This window comes from Aspergillus piperis (genome assembly GCF_003184755.1).
Source record: "Aspergillus piperis CBS 112811 unplaced genomic scaffold BO85scaffold_23, whole genome shotgun sequence".
Taxonomy (NCBI): Eukaryota; Fungi; Ascomycota; class Eurotiomycetes; order Eurotiales; family Aspergillaceae; genus Aspergillus; species Aspergillus piperis.
This window is the reverse complement of record NW_020291613.1, coordinates 355,484-373,671: the sequence shown is the minus strand read 5'-3', so window position 1 is coordinate 373,671 and position 18,188 is coordinate 355,484. Positions and strand designations below refer to the sequence as shown.

The 18,188-nt window shown below is 47.7% G+C and overlaps 3 protein-coding genes across 3 annotated transcripts; all 3 read right to left on the bottom strand.

Moving 5' to 3' along the window:
- Positions 1–3,438: 3,438 nt before the first annotated feature.
- On the bottom strand, positions 3,439–7,567 carry BO85DRAFT_481077 (uncharacterized protein). Its single transcript, XM_025663044.1, has 7 exons — positions 7,415–7,567; positions 6,248–7,327; positions 5,478–6,191; positions 4,402–5,430; positions 4,084–4,354; positions 3,922–4,036; positions 3,439–3,872 (listed from the first exon to the last, which is right to left on the bottom strand). The coding sequence occupies exons 1-7, from the start codon at positions 7,432–7,434 to the stop codon at positions 3,661–3,663; spliced, it is 3,441 nt and encodes a 1,146-aa protein (XP_025511499.1). The 5' UTR covers positions 7,435–7,567; the 3' UTR covers positions 3,439–3,660.
- A 1,597-nt stretch (positions 7,568–9,164) lies between these two features.
- On the bottom strand, positions 9,165–11,494 carry BO85DRAFT_492090 (Zn(II)2Cys6 transcription factor; the record flags this gene model as incomplete). Its single annotated transcript, XM_025663760.1, has 5 exons — positions 9,165–9,704; positions 9,761–9,984; positions 10,033–10,331; positions 10,383–10,561; positions 10,637–11,494. The coding sequence occupies 5 exons, from the start codon at positions 11,492–11,494 to the stop codon at positions 9,165–9,167; spliced, it is 2,100 nt and encodes a 699-aa protein (XP_025511498.1).
- A 1,317-nt stretch (positions 11,495–12,811) lies between these two features.
- Positions 12,812–14,515, bottom strand: BO85DRAFT_462973 (MFS general substrate transporter; the record flags this gene model as incomplete). The annotated part of the gene is made up of 4 exons (XM_025661884.1): positions 12,812–13,477; positions 13,515–13,908; positions 13,988–14,273; positions 14,326–14,515. The coding sequence occupies 4 exons, from the start codon at positions 14,513–14,515 to the stop codon at positions 12,812–12,814; spliced, it is 1,536 nt and encodes a 511-aa protein (XP_025511497.1).
- Between the last annotated feature and the right edge of the window lie 3,673 nt (positions 14,516–18,188).

Genomic DNA, 18,188 nt, shown 5'->3' with positions numbered 1-18,188 from the left:
CCTCTAAATAAGATTTGATGATTATTGCCAGCACTGTCTCAACATAGCGAAGAAAATACCTTCTCTGAAGCATTGCCAGAGCAAGCTGACTGTTTTGCAAACTTAACTTCAACATTCGACTTAAAGACCACAGAAGGTGTCATGGCATCGCTGGTTCTAACATTCCAACATACAAAGCGCGTTGGGATCTGTTTGTCTTCTCACACGTAAAGTATCATTTGGGACCTACACCGCTTGCTCTAATTCTGTCTGCTCGCAGAAGCCATCTGCCTCCATTTTTAGGCAACTGTATTGAACGTGCTATGTTTCCATATTTCCGGAACGATTGCTCTCTGACAACAGTGATGCGATGTGAGCATCTCGCTTCAGGGTTAGGATTCAACGCAAACACTAATGACGATTTCCTTTGTAATCACCAATACTCGAAGGGCTACAACATACCTCGTGTTTACTCGATCAATCCATTCGAGACTTAAAATGCCGTCTTCATCTGTTTGGCATGCGACGGCTCTGCTATGTATTATTGCCCAGATTGGCGAAGCTCATATAACTGAGCCAGGACATATGCTCTGGCAAGCTTGAATGGGACATACAGTACCTTGTTCTATCATCATCAAAAGGAGTGCCTGAATCACACACTTCAAAATGATCTACTTTCCAGGAGAAGAAGTATATGGCCTTGCTGTCTGAGATATGCCAGATGGGATTGGAGGTGATAAGATAACTGAATATTGCTTCCCTCGCCTTCGGGCCATTCTCATTCATAAGGATGTACATCCCAGTTCTCAGATAGCCCAACGCATTCCCATATTCATCTTGCAAGAAATCCATAACTACAAAGATCACACAAAACACCAGCACCGCCACCCGGAGTTGGGGATCCCCGAACCCAGATGCAAGCCGGCGACGAAGAACTGCAATCCCCCGCCCGTATTGCTCCAGTGCAAAGAGCCGGTTATCCTCGTCACCCCTTATCGCTCGAACAGAATTCATTGACAGAGGACAAACCGAGCAGAGCCCCACGCCATTATAAAACCAATGGAATGCATAATGCGTGATAAAGGTCTTTAGGCAGGACTCATTATACCATCTCGCATACTTTGATCATTGGCTTTTCCTGGTCTTGATCTCCATGATTGCCTTCAGGCAGAGTATGCTACTGCCAGAGCTCGTGCTGCGCCTGCCCCCGTCGACCAGGAATATGTCGATTACATTGATCGCTGGTTCAATTGGATGTTGCTTGTTCCTTGCTAGTTACTACATTATCTAATCTTATCCAATGTCTTTCACCTATCACCACCCTCCATTTTCTGAACTTGACACGATACATGCTAATTCTATATTTTCAGCGCACTAACACCCAGAGCAGCGCCGGCAATTGCAACCAAGAAATGAAGATGAAGAGGCCGCCTGAATCTTCCAGGCGGACTTTGAGGACGGCAATACAAGATCAAATTTCGGGCGAAAGAATTAGTCTTCCTGGCTTGTCCATACTCTTTGTCATTTACTCATATAGTCTGTATATGCAGGATCCTATCCATTCTCTCACTCCACTATCCTTGTGAATTTCCTAACCCCCGGCTCCCTTTTGTCTTGAAGCATCTGCGGGAACTCAAGTTCTCGACAAATATCAGATACCCTCCTCACAAAATGCCACGGCTGTCTTCTACTCAACACTATCTCACTAAGTTGAGAATCCCCCTACAGTGATCAGACATAATTATATTCGTCAACCACCGTTATTATCAAGCTCAACTCGGCTGTCACACCGAACCCTGGTTCGTGGTAGGAGTGCCATACGAGGGTGGTCGAGAAGGAGATTACCAGCCTTTATGAGCACGGAAGTGATAGTAACTGATACCTAGGGATACATTCGAGTTGGGTAGATACCGTTCGACAAGAGCATGATGTAGTCCCGTTCTTCTCGGTTGTCACACGGCTGACAGATATGAACTGTCGTACATGCGAAAAATAATAATCTCGATGATACAATCCAGCCAACAACGGAATTAGCCAGATTTTTGAGATAATAAGTTATATGGTTTTATTTCCAAGAGGTCGAGTGGTCCGATGGTCTGGCAGACGCTTGGGATATCACACTTTTATCTTGTGTGTCGATGCGTGCGAACCTTAAGGTCAAATCATCAAAGCATGGATACAAATCTGCTTTAGGAGCACGACATGGCTGCTGTTGGATACGGAAGGCAAGTATTACTCTTTACAGGTAGTACTACCTGTTGAGAGATACACAGACCACTTCCATGTACTTGGACATAAGATTGGTTAGCTCATCACATGAATACCCTAAGCATTCCTACAAATAGAACCAATTAAGAGGAATCTGCAAGATGGCTGGCAACAGAAGTAGAGCCCAACGACCTGTCGGAGGGATAAACGGAAACATGGACCTGTTGGAGAGAGCACTCATTCGAAGTCTCCCGAGTATCATAACCTCGGTTTCAATCCAGATAAGGTAACTGAGGTATTAGATGCACTTACAGATCTACATAGCGGCATATGTTTCAGAAGCCTGGGGTGCTTAAGACGTCAAGCACTACGTCGATACCAATGTTTTTCACCCCTGGGCGAACACGGAGGATGTTACTATTGTGGCTAAAGATCTCTGGGCCTCCTCGAAGGCACTAGTACTGGCCCCATATGTCGAATTGGTTTGGCTGGTACCGCTACGTTCAGCTATCGATCGGTTAATATCTGAAGGGCTCATAGTTGCAAGCAATCATGGTAAGCTATTAACTGATGTTGTAATAGCTAATCCATGCTAATGACTTAAGACTGGCGTGAAGATCTGAAACCCGAAGTACACAATCCTCCACCTGTCACCCCGAACAAGCGAGACGTCTTCAATCAACCCGTATCGAAATTGATTCTACCCACCCAAGATATCGTTGAGAAACCAACCTCGACGACGCTATTAATGATGTAGCCGATCTTCAAGACAAACTAGCAGGAACGGCAGCAGAGGATCGTTCGAACTAGTGGCGAAAGTCCAAAACCTATCAGTCAGAGATGACAGGGTATTTCGATCAATTTATTGCTGACGAAGGGCAAGTTAATATGAAGCCGCAATCATCCCGCATGTGAACACCCCGTTGGACTTCGATTTCCCGTCCTTATAATTGAAGCAAAGTCTGCTGCAACCGGAAAAAACCTCTAGCAAGCACAAAGTCAAGCGGCAGTGAGCGGTTCGGCGGCACTTCGGATTTTTGGAGCCCTCCCTGATCTGTCTAGTCACTGGTCCTTCTAGACGTGAACTTCAAATGGTTTTTGACTAATACGCCCATGTCGAACAGAGCCATTGCTTATGCGGGTTCCTGGCATAGGGTATGCTACTATAGGAGGCGGTGGTTTATCTTGAAGAGAGATGACTTTGGAAACCTAGGTTATTGGGCAGTTATTTTGAAGACATGTATTATTTTTGATCTGATTTAATTATCTATTTAAATACTCTGTTCCACATATGAGAACACTTTTGAGATACCTGACTCTTATCCGAGTCTATACTTATCCACCCTGTACTTGCCGTGTCACGTAAATATTTGATTCCCAGTAAACACCCAGGAGATTAACGCCAAACGAATGTATGGTAGCTGTCAACCGTTAACGCCGTATCGCGCCACCCGTCCAAATCTATGTGTAAAATCATGCAATATTCATTATTCGTTTCAGGTCGTGAAGTGAGAGAGGTTTCACCAAGTAGTCGTCAATGCCTGCTGCAAAGGCCTGCTGTTGCATCTCGCTCGAGGCTACACCGGTAACCGCCATGATGGCCGCTCGTGGGAGCGAATGTTGTTCTTCGTATTCGCGGATCTTACTCGAGGAGACGATTCCGTCCATAATTGGCATTGAGATATCTGCACGATCAGTAAGTCATGCCGAGCAGTGGAAGGGTAATGTACGAACCCATGAGGATATAGTCAAAAGGCTTTGTAGAGCTTTTGTACTTTTCTAATGCAGCTAGGCCGTTGGATGCTGTTTCATAACTGCAGCCGATCTTTCGTAGGAAGGTAGCGAGGATCTGGGCATGTTAGTGTTTATCGTAGACAGCTAATGGATTGTGCATACCTTAAGGTTGATATCATTGTCATCCACAATCAAGACGTGGAGGTTCTTGCTGATAGATTCTCGCGGAGGCGATGGGGCAAATTCAGACACATTTTCTCGAACCACGGGTGGCGATTCCGTGCCCTTCGCCATAGCAAACGCATCAGACAAGCTCCGGCCTCGGACCGGGACACCGGAAAGGGGGCCTAAAATGGGGCTTTCCGCATATGAAAGCCCTTGGTTCGAGTCTGTAATCCGCTGTAAAGCTTGCAAAATCTTGCGAGGTGCTATCCTGTGCAACTTTAGCAAACAGCTTCAGAAATCATCCGGCAGACTTACGGCTGGGGAACATAGAACACATCAGGCCCTTTGATGGCGAATTCTCCGGGGAGTGTGACGCCCTGTTCGCCAATGACCACAACAGCCTTGAATTTCATGTCGATGAACCCCCTTTCCGAGAGGGCTTTTAACGTAGATTCCTCGATGACGGCAATATCTCCGGATGCCTTGTCTAGGTGATCGGCGAAAGATACCATCCACCCAGGCTGGCTCAGTAACACATTGCTGAGTGCACCTCTTAGCGACAGCTTACGCTTCGCTTCTGTGCTCAAAAGACCACTTGGTGCTTCTTTGAGGTCTGCGTATGCGTTGAGGCCCACCAAAGACACCCGGGTCATTGTCCGCGTTCCCGGGGCACCACAATCCATTGCGGAGGTGTCTTCCACAAACTCCACGGGAATGTACACGTCCATTTGCGTACCAACCCCTACATCACTCTTTACCTCCACTTCGCCGCCCAGGTATGTCACCAGCTGTTTCACTACACTCAGACCCAATCCAACACCCTCTGTCAAAATGCTCTCCTGCGCAAATGGTTTGAAGAGGTGGTGTTCCAGAAAGTCTGGCGAGATCCCACAGCCAGTATCCTTTATTGACAGGTGGGCTAGAGTCTTCTTTGTGTAGCCGGACCTTTCCACCTTCTTCGCCAGGGAGACTTCAATGAAGCCAGTTCTCGTGAATTTGAATGCGTTCCCCAGGATGTTCATAATGATCCGCCTCCATGCACCAGAGAGTGACTGCAGGTGCCATGAGCCCAAGTCTTCAATCCGAACGATCACCGACAGATCATCGGTTTGCGATTGCGGTGCACCAGCAGGCCTGTTACCTAAGGCAGATCCACCTGGTAGGTAGCGACTGGCCACCTTCGCAGCCTTAATGAGAGACCGGTGGCCTGCGTATAAGGCATCAGTCACGTCTTCCACAATTTCGTCCAAGTCAAATTCGGTCAACAGATTATCCATCCCTTCACCATTTAAACCGCCTCTTTTGCGCAGATGGGTCAGGTTATTGATTTTCGTGAATTCGAGCCTGCCAAGAATTAGTAAACATCATATAACGGAAGGAGGCGAGCTTACAGGTGATTCATCGTGTCCAATAGCGTGAGACCGCATGTTTCTACCATGGCGACCATGTCTTGTTGGGCGGTGTCCAAAGACGTAGTTTGCAGAAGCTCTGTGCTGGCAAGCATGCCATGCAACGGGGAGCGAAGCTCATGACTAACCGATGCCAGCAAGTCTGACTTTGACTTCTCTGTAGCCGTCCATTCTATCTGGCAGAACCCAGAAACAATTGTATCCCCGAAGGACCTGAGAAAGTGCAGATCATCCTTGCCGAGCTGCCTCTGGTCATCGCAGGTCCAAACAAGTGTTCCTGCAAGCCAGCGAGATTTGTTCCAGTTCCACAACGGAAGAAAGATCATAGACTTGGCCTCCGGATAATTGTGTGCCAATCGGGTGGTGATAGAGTGCCGCAGAGGGATCTCACCCTGGTTGCTTTGTATACTTTGCCTGCGCTGATGCAACGAACTCAAGGCTGGCCAGCCGGAAGCCAGATGTGGGTGAATTATTTCGCCTTGCGGAAAGGCAGTGAACATGTCATGTAGCAGGCCTTCTGTCAAAGGAATTCTAAACATGCTGGCGGTGTTTCCCAGGGCACGCTCAGACGAGGCTACCCCAAGAGGTTCACACTGCTTTTCAGACCAGCCACCATAGGACGATACACTAGGTGAGCGGAGAGAAAACCCGGAGTCACTTTCCTTGTCCCACTCTCCGACACTGGCGGTCGATTCACTGTGTCACCGTTAGCGACATTAAATAGCTTTTGATAGACGTATCATAACACTTACCCCCGAGTGTTGCTGCGTGACGCGTCCACAAAGAGAACCCCATCTAAATCCATACATTCCTGCAATAGCCCACTTGCACGAGAAAAGAGTATGGAAGCTTTGTCGGAAATGGGAGTGCTTTCTGGGACCATGACGAGGTTGCTCGTTTCATCAGAGCTTTTCCTCACATGTCGCTGATGTATCCCATTTGGTACTGAATTATTGGTTCCAAAGGCTGGTATCTGGAAGAAAGGGGATTCTGGAGGTTGTGGTGGCGGATGTCGCGTGGAAGAGGGTGAGACATCGCGATTATCGGTTGTTGACACGGAGAGGCGGTCGATCTCTGGGACGTCAGATGAACGAGGCGAATTTGGCACTTCCGATGAACGGGGCGATACAAGACTGCCCGCCGCCGTGCTTTTCCTCCGGCTCTTCCAACCGTCGTTCTCAGTTGGTGATTGGCCTTTGACGAACTTCATGAGCCCACCTAGCAATCGGTCGTTTTGGCGATAACGCCGTATTGCCCCAACATTCTCAAGGTGACTCGCAACAGCGTTGGCAACATCCTGCAGTTCGGCCAATTCACCTGCACCAAAATGATGGCAAGGCTTATTGTTCACAACACAATATGTTCCAATTACTTCTCCACATGATGCTGTCAATGGAACCTCCGCGTATAGCCTGGGCCGAAATCGTTCCACGAAAGGATGAGACGCCAGATTTGCTTCCATACTAACATCACGAATGATGGTACTGAGGCCATCACTGATGATGTTCGAAGAACGGGTGCCTTGAATTGCATTCTTTCCCAGACCTAGAGTGCTCATACCTATCGTATTACCGTTCACGGATGTTTTGTTCCCGCACCGTGAGCCCGACGGCGTGGCTTCGGCGATAATATACGTCTCTGAGTTATCGACCAGCGAAACAAAGGCGATAGTACACCCTAGGCGGTAGGTCCCTAACTGTGCAAGAGCCACCAACGCGGGATCTGAGGCTGGGGTAGCCATCGTGGAGTGGTTATGTCCATTGACGATCGAGCCTGGGAACACTTTGTGCAGCAGCCCGTTGGCTTGATCCGGAGCCTGGGAGCTGTAAAACCTGTTGCCATAATTGATCAGTGAGCAGTGCTTCTATAAGACACGGCAGCAAATGCAGATAGGATGGATGGTTAGCGAGAAATCGTACCTGAGAAGTTCCGCAGTCATCCGGGGCAGCTGCAGGGGACTAAGAGCTGCCGAACCCACAGCGTTTGGATGATCGCCTAGGACATTGCAAATGGCCGCGGAGATTTGTTCAGGGCCAGGAGATGGTACAATTAACGGAAAGAACAAGCACCAGATATATTCCCAGAACTCTAGCCACGGCAGAGTTAGTCAGAGGCTTTAAGGTTTTATCATCCGGGCGCCACCGGTTTTGCAACAGATGCTTGCAAAGAGGGTGCTAGAGCTGACGAGAGCCGGCCAAGCAGTTCGCATGCAGGTCTAGGCCACGGGGCTTGATGTGCACGATTTTCTTAGTGCACCGTAGCGATGGGCGACCCCGCCGGCTGATGGCCCCGACCCCGGATAAGGGGATCATCGCAAGGCTCTGCATGACCGGCCCTGCCGAATTCCGGGTACGACCGTGGCGTGTTCCATGGTTCGGATATCCCAGCTCGCCGTACAGACATCGGCCGAATAGCTTCACATACGGCCGTGTCGTCGGCTCCGACGATTCTCTCGCTTAGGTATAGGGAAACCAGCGGGAAACACCGCCCACTGATGGTGGAAACGAGAAGATTCTATCGAAAAAGGATGTTTTGACGATGCATAAACACTGCTTTGCCGAGATCAATGAATAGAAGGAGAGTGGGATGAAGGCAAAGGTGAACGGGTCATTGATGTAACCCAACTCTATAGACTTGCGCGTGACGCGCCGCGATTCGTCCGGAGTTACTTTTCCCGGCGCCGCTTTCGGATCGTCTCTGCCTGAGGCAGGGACAGACCTGGACATGCCCTGGCAGACCTTGATTGGGCTCGTTAGATCTCACAGTGTGTTGTCCATTTTCGCACAGCGGAAAGACAATCGGCAGTTTTCCTAGCACTATCGTGTAGGTAAATGGTATCTTCACTCTTCCCGTATACCATTGGGCGGAAATTTACTCGTAGAGTAAGCAGGATGTGGGCGGAAGCTTAAAAAGTACTTAGGTGGCAGAGCCCCCTCCTTAGTCGATCCGTCCACTCAATTATCAAAGTCTAAGCCATGTCAGATACTATTACTCTTTTGGAAATCTGCACGCAAAAGTAATTGAGATAAGATGGAAGATGCCACGAGTATGTACGACTCCAGCTCACGGAGCTACTACTGCAGGGACCCTCAGTGATCCACAAAGGGAAAGGATCGGTGGTCATTACTCATCGACTTGGGGCATGATTCATCCAGTCACGTGCGGTCGTTGTCACATTCATCCAGAGTCGTCTGAACGGTCTAGATCTCCTCCCCACTGCCGAACAACCCTGAGACTACTAGGCAGAGCAAGTGCTAATGATTTGTCTCAGGAAAGTCTCACTATTGTACGTATTAGGGTAGCTAAAGACGTCGAAACCGCTCGTTAATCTGACGGCACATACTTGGGGTATCACTGTTTTAAAGCTCGTATTCGGGATCGCGCCCTGCAAGGGGGACATGCAAGCAGCCAGTCAGATCTAGGCTCGTGTAGAGCGATAGACCCGCGTGCTTACTCTGTCCTCGTGAAGATCGATGGCCCAAGTCCAAGTTCTAGACCCACCCGCCCACACATAGCTGGCTGTGTAACCTTGCAGACAATAATCAGTCAGACCCAGTCAGATGCCATCTGATCGTATGAATGTGATGGCACCCAATTGTCCCCATATAAGAGCCCTCTAATTCCGTTGGGCGGGTGCCGTGCAAGACCATGACCAATGGAACTCAGTTACTAGAACAACGGAGGGTCTAGAGTCGGATTGATAGAAAAGAAAGCCTCAAGGTCCATTGTTGAGAAGTCAAAGTCCCAACCCATGTCGGACTGGGTAAAGTCGAGCAGATCCTCTCCACTACCCAGGCTACCACTTGGCATGCGTAGACCATCCTGCAAGGAGTTACCTTGAAAATCAGATAGCATAGAAAGACCTCCCCCGGCTAGGTCTGACTGCAGAGTGTCGGGAATTGGGCCTTGGGGCTGATGAGCGACGCTGCTGGGGTAGCGTCGCACGGCACTAGCTTGGTCAATGTTATAAGAATTCCCTTTTGGCATTGCACCTGGCGACCATTCATACGATGGGTTAAGTTTTCTCAGGACGGTTTGTATAGCAGACATGGAGCTGGTAATCGGTTCGCCATGTCGCATCGATGAAAGACCTTGCAAGGCGGCGTGTATCCAAGGAAGGTGGGTGGATGCCAAATTTTCTCCATGCATTAGATCATAAATTAGGGCGAAGCTAGAGCTGCCCAGAAAATAGCCGTGGTAGCGGAGTTCCTGGAGCGTCATCAGCACCCCTTTCTATTCGGCAGATGGACTGCGTCAAGACTCACCCGAACCAGTTCATTGTATATGGAAGCTTCGTATAAATGATGGATAGTCCTGCAAGCGGCACTGAGAGCTTGATTACAGGCTTCATTCAGCCATGTGGGGATTTCTGTTGGTCCCTTGGCCGTGCTGCTCCCCGGTTGTTGCGAGGATATCTTCATTTGGTGCTGCCACCGACCTCGAAAGATCAAGAATGGTCGAAAGGTCAATAGAATGGTATGATAATAGACTGAACCGTCAGCTTAGATCCCAGGTCCCAGATGATCTCGGAACATACGAGTTATTAGAATAGTCTGCCGTACGCCCAAGGTCCCCGGCTGAACCGGCTTATCAAGCCCAAACCCTAGTGCATGTTGCATTTTCGAGTCGTAACATCGCATGTCATCGGTTATTGATTTAGCAATCTTCCACATCTGCAGTAATGATTCATGCCGTCGGCCATACATCTCATCGGCTGATCGGGAGAATATTTTCGATAGGTGGACTAGCACCTGCAAGAAGGGGTCCTTTGGTAGTGCAATTCCGATATCTTTTGCGGATAGGGATCTCGGTCGTCCAAGATGGAAACAAGTCCAGCTGTTCAAAGTATCAGTATGCCGCAAATTAATCAGCTCAGGGGTGACCAACACTTCGTAAAAGTACAATGACCAGAACGTGCATCGTCGTTCCTCGACACTATCAGCAGCATCGTCACTCTCGGCGGGAGCTTCTTTGTGCAAACCGGCAGATATGGCCTTTCGAGCAGCTACACCTATTAGGAGAAATGCGGAGTTGGGCCTTCCTTGCTCAGTCTGGAAATGGGCGTGCTGGCCAGAAGGTCAGTATTGTGTTGTTTGACTTCTGAACAGGCGTTTACTTATCATGGACAGTGACAGCTGTACAGTCTGAAGGTTCACCACGTCATCAAGAGAAGAGATAGACGCCTTTACACGCTCGTATAGGATATCTCCCCAGCTATGGTGCTGCGTTCCTAGCGAGCCGGTGGCTAGCCCCAGCAAAAGTAGTGATCGCGCCCATTTATCTGAGCGCGAATCTGGTGTTGGACGATACAAATGATCGAGTTGTTGATAGAAGACTTCCTTAGACCAAAACGGCACGAGGTGATACAACGTTGCCAAAAATCGTTCCAGAAATACTTTAGCCAGGTCGTAGGGTAGAAAGAGCACATTCGCATCGGGCCCATTTAGGGCCTTGTTCGAATCATGCGAATCAGCCTGGGTTCCGAAGAAAATCCGACGGAAACTAAACATGTCCAATCCAGCTCCGGCTTCTTCAACTTCGCCCTGTGGCTCCTCCGTCTCCGCAGATTGGTTGCCGGAAACCAGGCCCCGGTAAATTTCATGCATGAGTGCAAAGTGAGAAGTCGAGCCATAGTATAATTGGACTTTGCACGATGGCGATGCCATATGCGTGGCGGAAACGCTGTTGTTGAAGGTCAAACTGACGGAGGGATTTCTCCGTCGGGCTGGCTGCATTACCCCAGGAGACTGCTGCCGTGCGCCGTAGTCGGCCCGCGTGGCCCCATTCGAGATGTACTCATCATTCGCGGGAGCCTCTGTATATTGGTGCTTTTTCTTGCGCTGTCGAATGACTTCGCGATAGATACATGGCGTATGGCGCAGTTCGCAGGTTTTGCACGGATTGACACCATTGCATTTGATCTTCCTCTTCCTGCACTCTTGGCACGCCTTGGGGATCCGCCAGCCTGAAGGCTGCGCTGGGGATATGGCGTCTGCCATTTGTAGCCGGCCAGCAAATTTAGGGCGATAGAGGCCCCGTTACGCTCATAGAATCCGTTGCAAGGCCGTGTTGCTTCTCGGGTTTATTTTTCCTGATGTTCCTGCGTCATGGACTGTTGGAGCCCCGAGCGGTCGGATTTATCGCACGTGAGTTTATCCGTTATTCCGAACCCCATCTAGCTTAGTCTCTTTTCGCATTTGGCACCTGACTCTCGCATTTTATCTCAAAATTAATCATAAAAATCTATTCATTTCAAGTAATAATTCATTTATGCTGGAGAGGTCAGACATTTATGATGAGGTTGATTCTATCAACAACATAGGGCTACCACCACTGCTACTACCACTAGCGGAATATATATAGCATCAATTTGCCGAGTCCCCACCTGCTTTCCATTAATCGAACTGAATGATCTAATGTTTCCCACCTCATCACTACTTCTAAATTTAGTGATTCGCGAATCTTATACCTTAAGCTCGAACGACTGTATCGAAGACTTTTCAGGCTGGTACATAACACTGTAAATATTAGGACACCGGCGAGCCATTGTCGCCGGAATGTGAGCATTGCTTACAACAGCTAGTATTGCCACTTAAGTTCTTTCTAACAAGGAAAGCCTTTTAATACGATAGAACCACAACAGTAATCGTTACACCAAGCCGGGAGATATTGCCTGGGGAAAGTCAAGATATGTTGTCGGTGACATGATGCATTCCCGAGTGGAGTACTAAGGACCGCCGGCGTATTTGAAGCCAGCCGATGACAGTTGGTGTTACAGCAGTTTCCTGTTCGAGAAATATATCGACTATTACTGATACTGTGTAGTAAATATAGTCCTCAAAGAGTAAAGTCGGCTATTGAGCGGTAATTAGTGAGACAAAGAGCTGCCAAAAGACCCCCTGCGTCTCCCAATTATCCCCGTCATTATTGTGGCAATCTCTCATTTCTAAGCGGATTCGGTGCAGCGACGTTGGATTTCAAATGTCTCAGAACGGAGTAAGTTGATCATCATCTGCGCTCTGGTTTATAGGCTACTTGAGCTTACGACTTTCAAAATGATGGCATACATACTGTAGACAAGTCAATTTCCGGACGCCTTTGTGTTTGCTTAATTTTACAGTAGCTCTACATTAGAACTTATCCAGATATCCCTGCTTATCTTATGCCTTTAGTTGGGTACTACCTAGTATAATCATAACGAAGATGGAGAATTCAAGTCTTGGCCAATGTGTGGAGACTCTCGACCAGCTTCACTGATTTATAGCATATTGGTAAGCTATCTAAACCGATCATGATCCACCGGAAACATCAAGATATCAAATAGTGTACCTAAACGCCTTGTCCTCAACATCCGTATGATCTGAATCCACAGAAACCCCCATACAGCCACTCCCATCGCTCCTATCAACGATATACTCGAAGTACCCCTCGCTTGCTTTGCGATCACGCCTCCTGTTTAACCTCTTCACCATGAACACATAAACGAACAAAGTAAGGATTAAGCAAGCCATGGCCGCAATACTCAGAATACAACCCTTCGTATACCTAGGAGCATCGTCCTCTGTCCAAGCCTGCGGACTAACAATGCATCCAACGCAGTATGCAACGAAGAAAGCAGTCGACACGATACTTTTCTTCGTATTACCCTTCACGTTACTGGCGATAATGCTGGCGGTGCTACTTATCAACGAAGAGCTGCATCCTCCGAGCCAGGTTGCTACCACTATGCCCCAGTCTGCACCGCCGGAATATGGAAGTGTCATGAGCAATATTGATCCTAGGAGAGGTACGATGGAGAGACCGATGGCGGTGTAGACTCGTGTTCCGGGTATAATGCGAGGGATGATGGCGCCGATCCAGACGGTGATGAAATTGAATGCTCCGGCGGGTGTTCCGACGAGCATTGTCTTGTATGTTGAGTAGCCGAAGCCGTGTATGACGGTGGAGCTGTACTTTGGAGTGGGAAGAGAGTGGGTTAATACCTGATCGAAGTACTCCAGATAAGGAGGGCTGGCATACCTTCATTATGGGAGTCGTGAGGGTGATGCATATTCCCATCAGGCAATAGATCCAAGTCATCGGCGACAAGAGTGCCTCCTTGAGTTGGGCTTTGTTAAATACTGCATGATCCCGGGTAGCCCGATCGATCGCCATGCGCTGAGTTGCCACTTCTCGTTCCTGTGGACCCAGAAACCAAGCCGTCGTTGTATCTCGGGGCATCAAGAAGATGAAGAGTAGACCAGTTGCGGAGGTTAAACCTCCACATATCAGGAAGAGGGAACGCCACGGGGCAAGCGACATGTTTCCCTTTCCGATACCATACATCATGAGGGCACCTATAATATTGGCTATACCGTTCATTGATACCCATGTAGCAACGCGAATCGGATGTTCCTTGCGCTTGTACCAGATACTCGTGATAATAATGAAAGCTGGGGAGACGGTTCCTAGTGGGATAGTCAGTCTTGTGAGCGGAAGGGTAAGGGGTAAACGAGTGAGTCTTGCCTTCGGAGAACCCTAAGAAGAATCGCACCGCTGCCAGGCCCGCGAAGTTATGAACAGCAGCCAGACACATATTTACCCCACCCCATATTACGATAGTTACTCCGACGTAGATTGTAATCGGAAATCTGGAGAGCATGATCGCAGCTGGGTATTCTGAACAAAGCTGTCCCAGATAGAATAACGAGACAGCCCATGAGAACTCTTGACCTGTAAGCTTGAGGTCACTTCGTAGACCAAATACCGCGGCCTGGTTAATTGTCTGCTTGTCGAGGTCTAGATAAACAATTAGACTCGAAGGAAAATGAGTACCAGTATATTGGCTGACATTGGAAGAAATATACGAGCACCATCAGAGGCAGAATCACGCAGTCAAGTTTTCGAACGACCTTCCTCTCGATTTCGGGGTCAACGTTGTAGAACTGCGTATCATCTGCAGCTTCTAGTTGACGCAATTCACTCTCAACCTTGTCGTCGACTGGCTTCTCCGGGCCAGGGCTTGCAAGGTTCCGAGCCATTTTGTAGCGTTCGACAACTCGAAGAGTTAAAGCTATATGGAGAAGGAGTGCAAAGGGAATACAGAAGATCTCAAATATTGGCAGTGTGAAGACAACTTGCTTCTAGAGAGATATTCAAATAGTATCTTCGTCACCTCGAAAGAGGGGTACAGCGCTACGTCGTTTCTACCCCACGGGGTACCCCAGATTGAGGGACAATGGGAATAGGTTCTCCGCATCTCCATCCACTAAACGAGGAAACTAGGTCATTGAATACTCTGAGAGTGTACACACAGGTAGCAAGGCACAAACCCTGGCCGAAAAGTATATTGGGAGGCCTATATCGGCCTAATGTCAGAATCCCGATAGTTTGCATGGCCAAACAGGATAGTGGCTCGGCACTAAGAGTTCGCTGAAACTATGTTTGCGTGCGATACCATGATTCGGCGTCTATAATACCGAAAAGCCCCATACGCCCCCATGAATTTCTTCGATGGGTCTCAGTTGGTGGTCACTTGATGCTCTGCACGCGGCACTCGCAACTCCAACGTTCATTGGCTCGGATAAGCTATTTAGTCTATCTTCATCCATTATACCACTGTAGAGGATTCCGGAATATGTTTCCCAAATATATCGGCATTTACGTCTTGGACGGATGGTCAAACAGACGAAGCCATCACTTTTGCTCCACATCAATCAATGGATAATGCCTATCACCCTCGTCAATGATCGAGTAGCATGGTCTTCATAAAACCTCTCGCCTGTCGGGCAGTGAAAGCAACCATATTGGACCATTGCTGATTATGTAGACATGCAGGAAGTCTAATGTTGTCATATTGACGGATAGGTAGATAAATCTTACCTTACTCCCTGGTATGAGTTTGATATTTGCCATATCATAGTTTTTCTCTTTGGAAAAGCAATTTTCTTTGCAGTCTTCAATAAACAACCGCGAGAAAATCCAAGCCTCCTGTTTGTCAAGCGGAGACAACAAAGATCCTTGATATCTAGGTCCTCTATGACAGTGGATAATTTCAGAAGGTAAATAAAAAAGCTGGGCTTGCATATTGGGCTGGTTCATGATGTCTTCGTATAAGCAGAACAGTAAGTTAAATAAGTGGTCGGAGTCGCTTCAAAGCGATGCTGACAAGAGAACCTGACCTAGCATGTGGTATTTAAATAATTTCACGTAGTATTCGACTCTAATTCTTCGACTGCTCAACTGAAACTCTCAAGAATGAATAGCTGCAACGAGTATCACCAGTATTCTTTGATGATTTGCGGCAATAACATACCTTGTCTAGTCAACTCCTGGAAAGTCCCCGTTCAAGGGTGTTGCACGAAGGTATACCTCCCGCCTTAATGAAGGTCCCGTAGGCGGGGACGAGGAATAAGGGACACAAGTTAACAGCAAATTCTTCTCATCAACGCAGAACAAGGCTTCTATAATGTAGTTCATGCCAAAATTTCTTCAGTTCCAAGACCATGCCGGAGATCTGTCCGGGACGGCTAAGGTGATTGTTTGACACAGAACTGGGAAATTCCCTGGCTTATTTGAATGAATAGAGAGTACTCTGTAGTTTGTCTCACGCCACAAAGAGTTATCCACTGTGACATCAATGTCCGCAATCTACTGCTGGACGATAACTTTGACGTCTTACTTGCAGACTTTCAAGGTGTTTTGAAGTCGGAGAATGGCGAAAAACTGCTAGATGGGGAGTCTCGATAAAATTCAAAAGCATACATGCCTCGCGTTCACGGTGACATTGTGAATGCCAAGACGGATATATTTGCACTGGGATCGCTATTTTACCATATCATGATGGGACATGAACCGTTTCCGGAATTGAATGACTGGGAACATGATGAGGAAATCGAAGAACGTTACAAAAATGGCCAATTTTCTACTGACAGCCATGCATGCTCTCATATTACAGATAGGTATTGGAGGAAGTTGTATGGGTCTGCTGATCAGATAATCTTTGACCTTTCTCAGATTCAGGTGTCAAAGGATGCTGGTACAGAACACTAGGAAAATAAATAGTTCGAACTTCACAAATATGACTTGATTTCAAAGCTCAATAGTTTTCTCTCATACAGATATGCTGTCGCTTGATCATGAGTTTGCGTTTATCTTTGTCGCTATCACAAGGCCAAAATTCAGAGTTGACGAAACTCCATGTATCCATTATCGACACTTCGGACAGATTCCGAATTGCATGGTCAAATATCCCATGGTTTTGAATCCCAAGTGCACATCCTTATATCCTCCGCAGATCGGCCTGCCACAAGGAGGCAGAGGATCATAAATGGTAAATTCATGCTTCGGCTGTGCAGTGCAATTGACATAATTGACTGTGCTGACGAATCGCTCACACATGTTGGTATGGGAAAAGAGAAGCCGTGCTATGTGTGATCTGGTTAGTCCTGGCATGACCTCATGGAGAGACGTGGCACTTACATTGATGAGGAGCACTTGTAAGGGCAATATCTAGGATGGTAGCTATTAATGAGCTTAGCAGATCCTGAAATGGATATATTCCTTCACACGAAGAGTGGTGTTTGCATGGTATTTATGCACAACTGGGCTTTTTCTCAATGCTACCAGCAGATATAGATTCGGAATATGCCATAACCTTGTCAAGACACAATGTGCCTGCATCGTGGGAACGTGAATGGCAACAGCCGGAGTAATACATGAACCATACCAGTTCGTTCTTAAGGAGAATGATCCAAGGCATTAAATCATCACAGAGGGTGTCGACGCGCTGACTGCTAGACAGAAAACGATATATCACGTCTATCAGATCAGCCAATGGAGAGGTATGTCTCAACAGACAGTCCTGTCAACTAGACCTGCATGCCCCGGCGCATCGTTGGAAGATTCCTGTTGCAGACGGCACTGTCTTTGATATACCCATGTTAACGATGACATTCTTTGTAAGCGAACGACAAACTATGAGTGCCTGCACCTCCAGGAGAGGCTCTAACCTAGCTGCATTGCCGATGCATGGCCTCAATTCCAGCGATCATGGTCTGTGGCATTGACATGTCCCGTCCCGTCCTGCCAGGTATAAGTGAGTTATGAACCCATGAGCCCTTGCTCGCCGTATTCACCCAAATGATGGGAATACAACCGATTCTTTAAGTGCCGATGTACTGCCGTTGTATGAGATGTGGCTGTCGGGAAATAGAGCCGTCAAGCATGTACCGGTGGATAGGCGGGCAAAATTGAAATTGGTTGCTCGCTGAGGTGATATTAATCAGTATATCGCGTAAATCTCCTGACAGTTAGCCCTAGTACTCACCTATAATAGGATGTCTCATATGTCGAATTTCATTTTGGCGTATCGTGGAGTCAGTTTCTTGGTCCTTGATGTTTATGTTCTTGGCAGGCATGTTCTGTGTGGAAATAGATGAATAAAGTTTACAAGAACAAGATTCCATAATTCAAATAAATCACAACTGCTTTAATAGCGCGAGCTGGTTACGTTAAGTGAATAGCACGGAATAATGTATACCCTTCGCCCGTTGGTGATCGCCTTCACGCTAGACCTAACACCAGAAGTATGAGAGCTGGCTATCCGAGAGAAGTAGTTATTAATTTGTTAATTTATTTCTGTGTAGACTTTCCCTTCGTCGTGTTCTTTTGATCTGGTGGTCGCACCGTCGAAGTACTATCTCTTGTGAATTT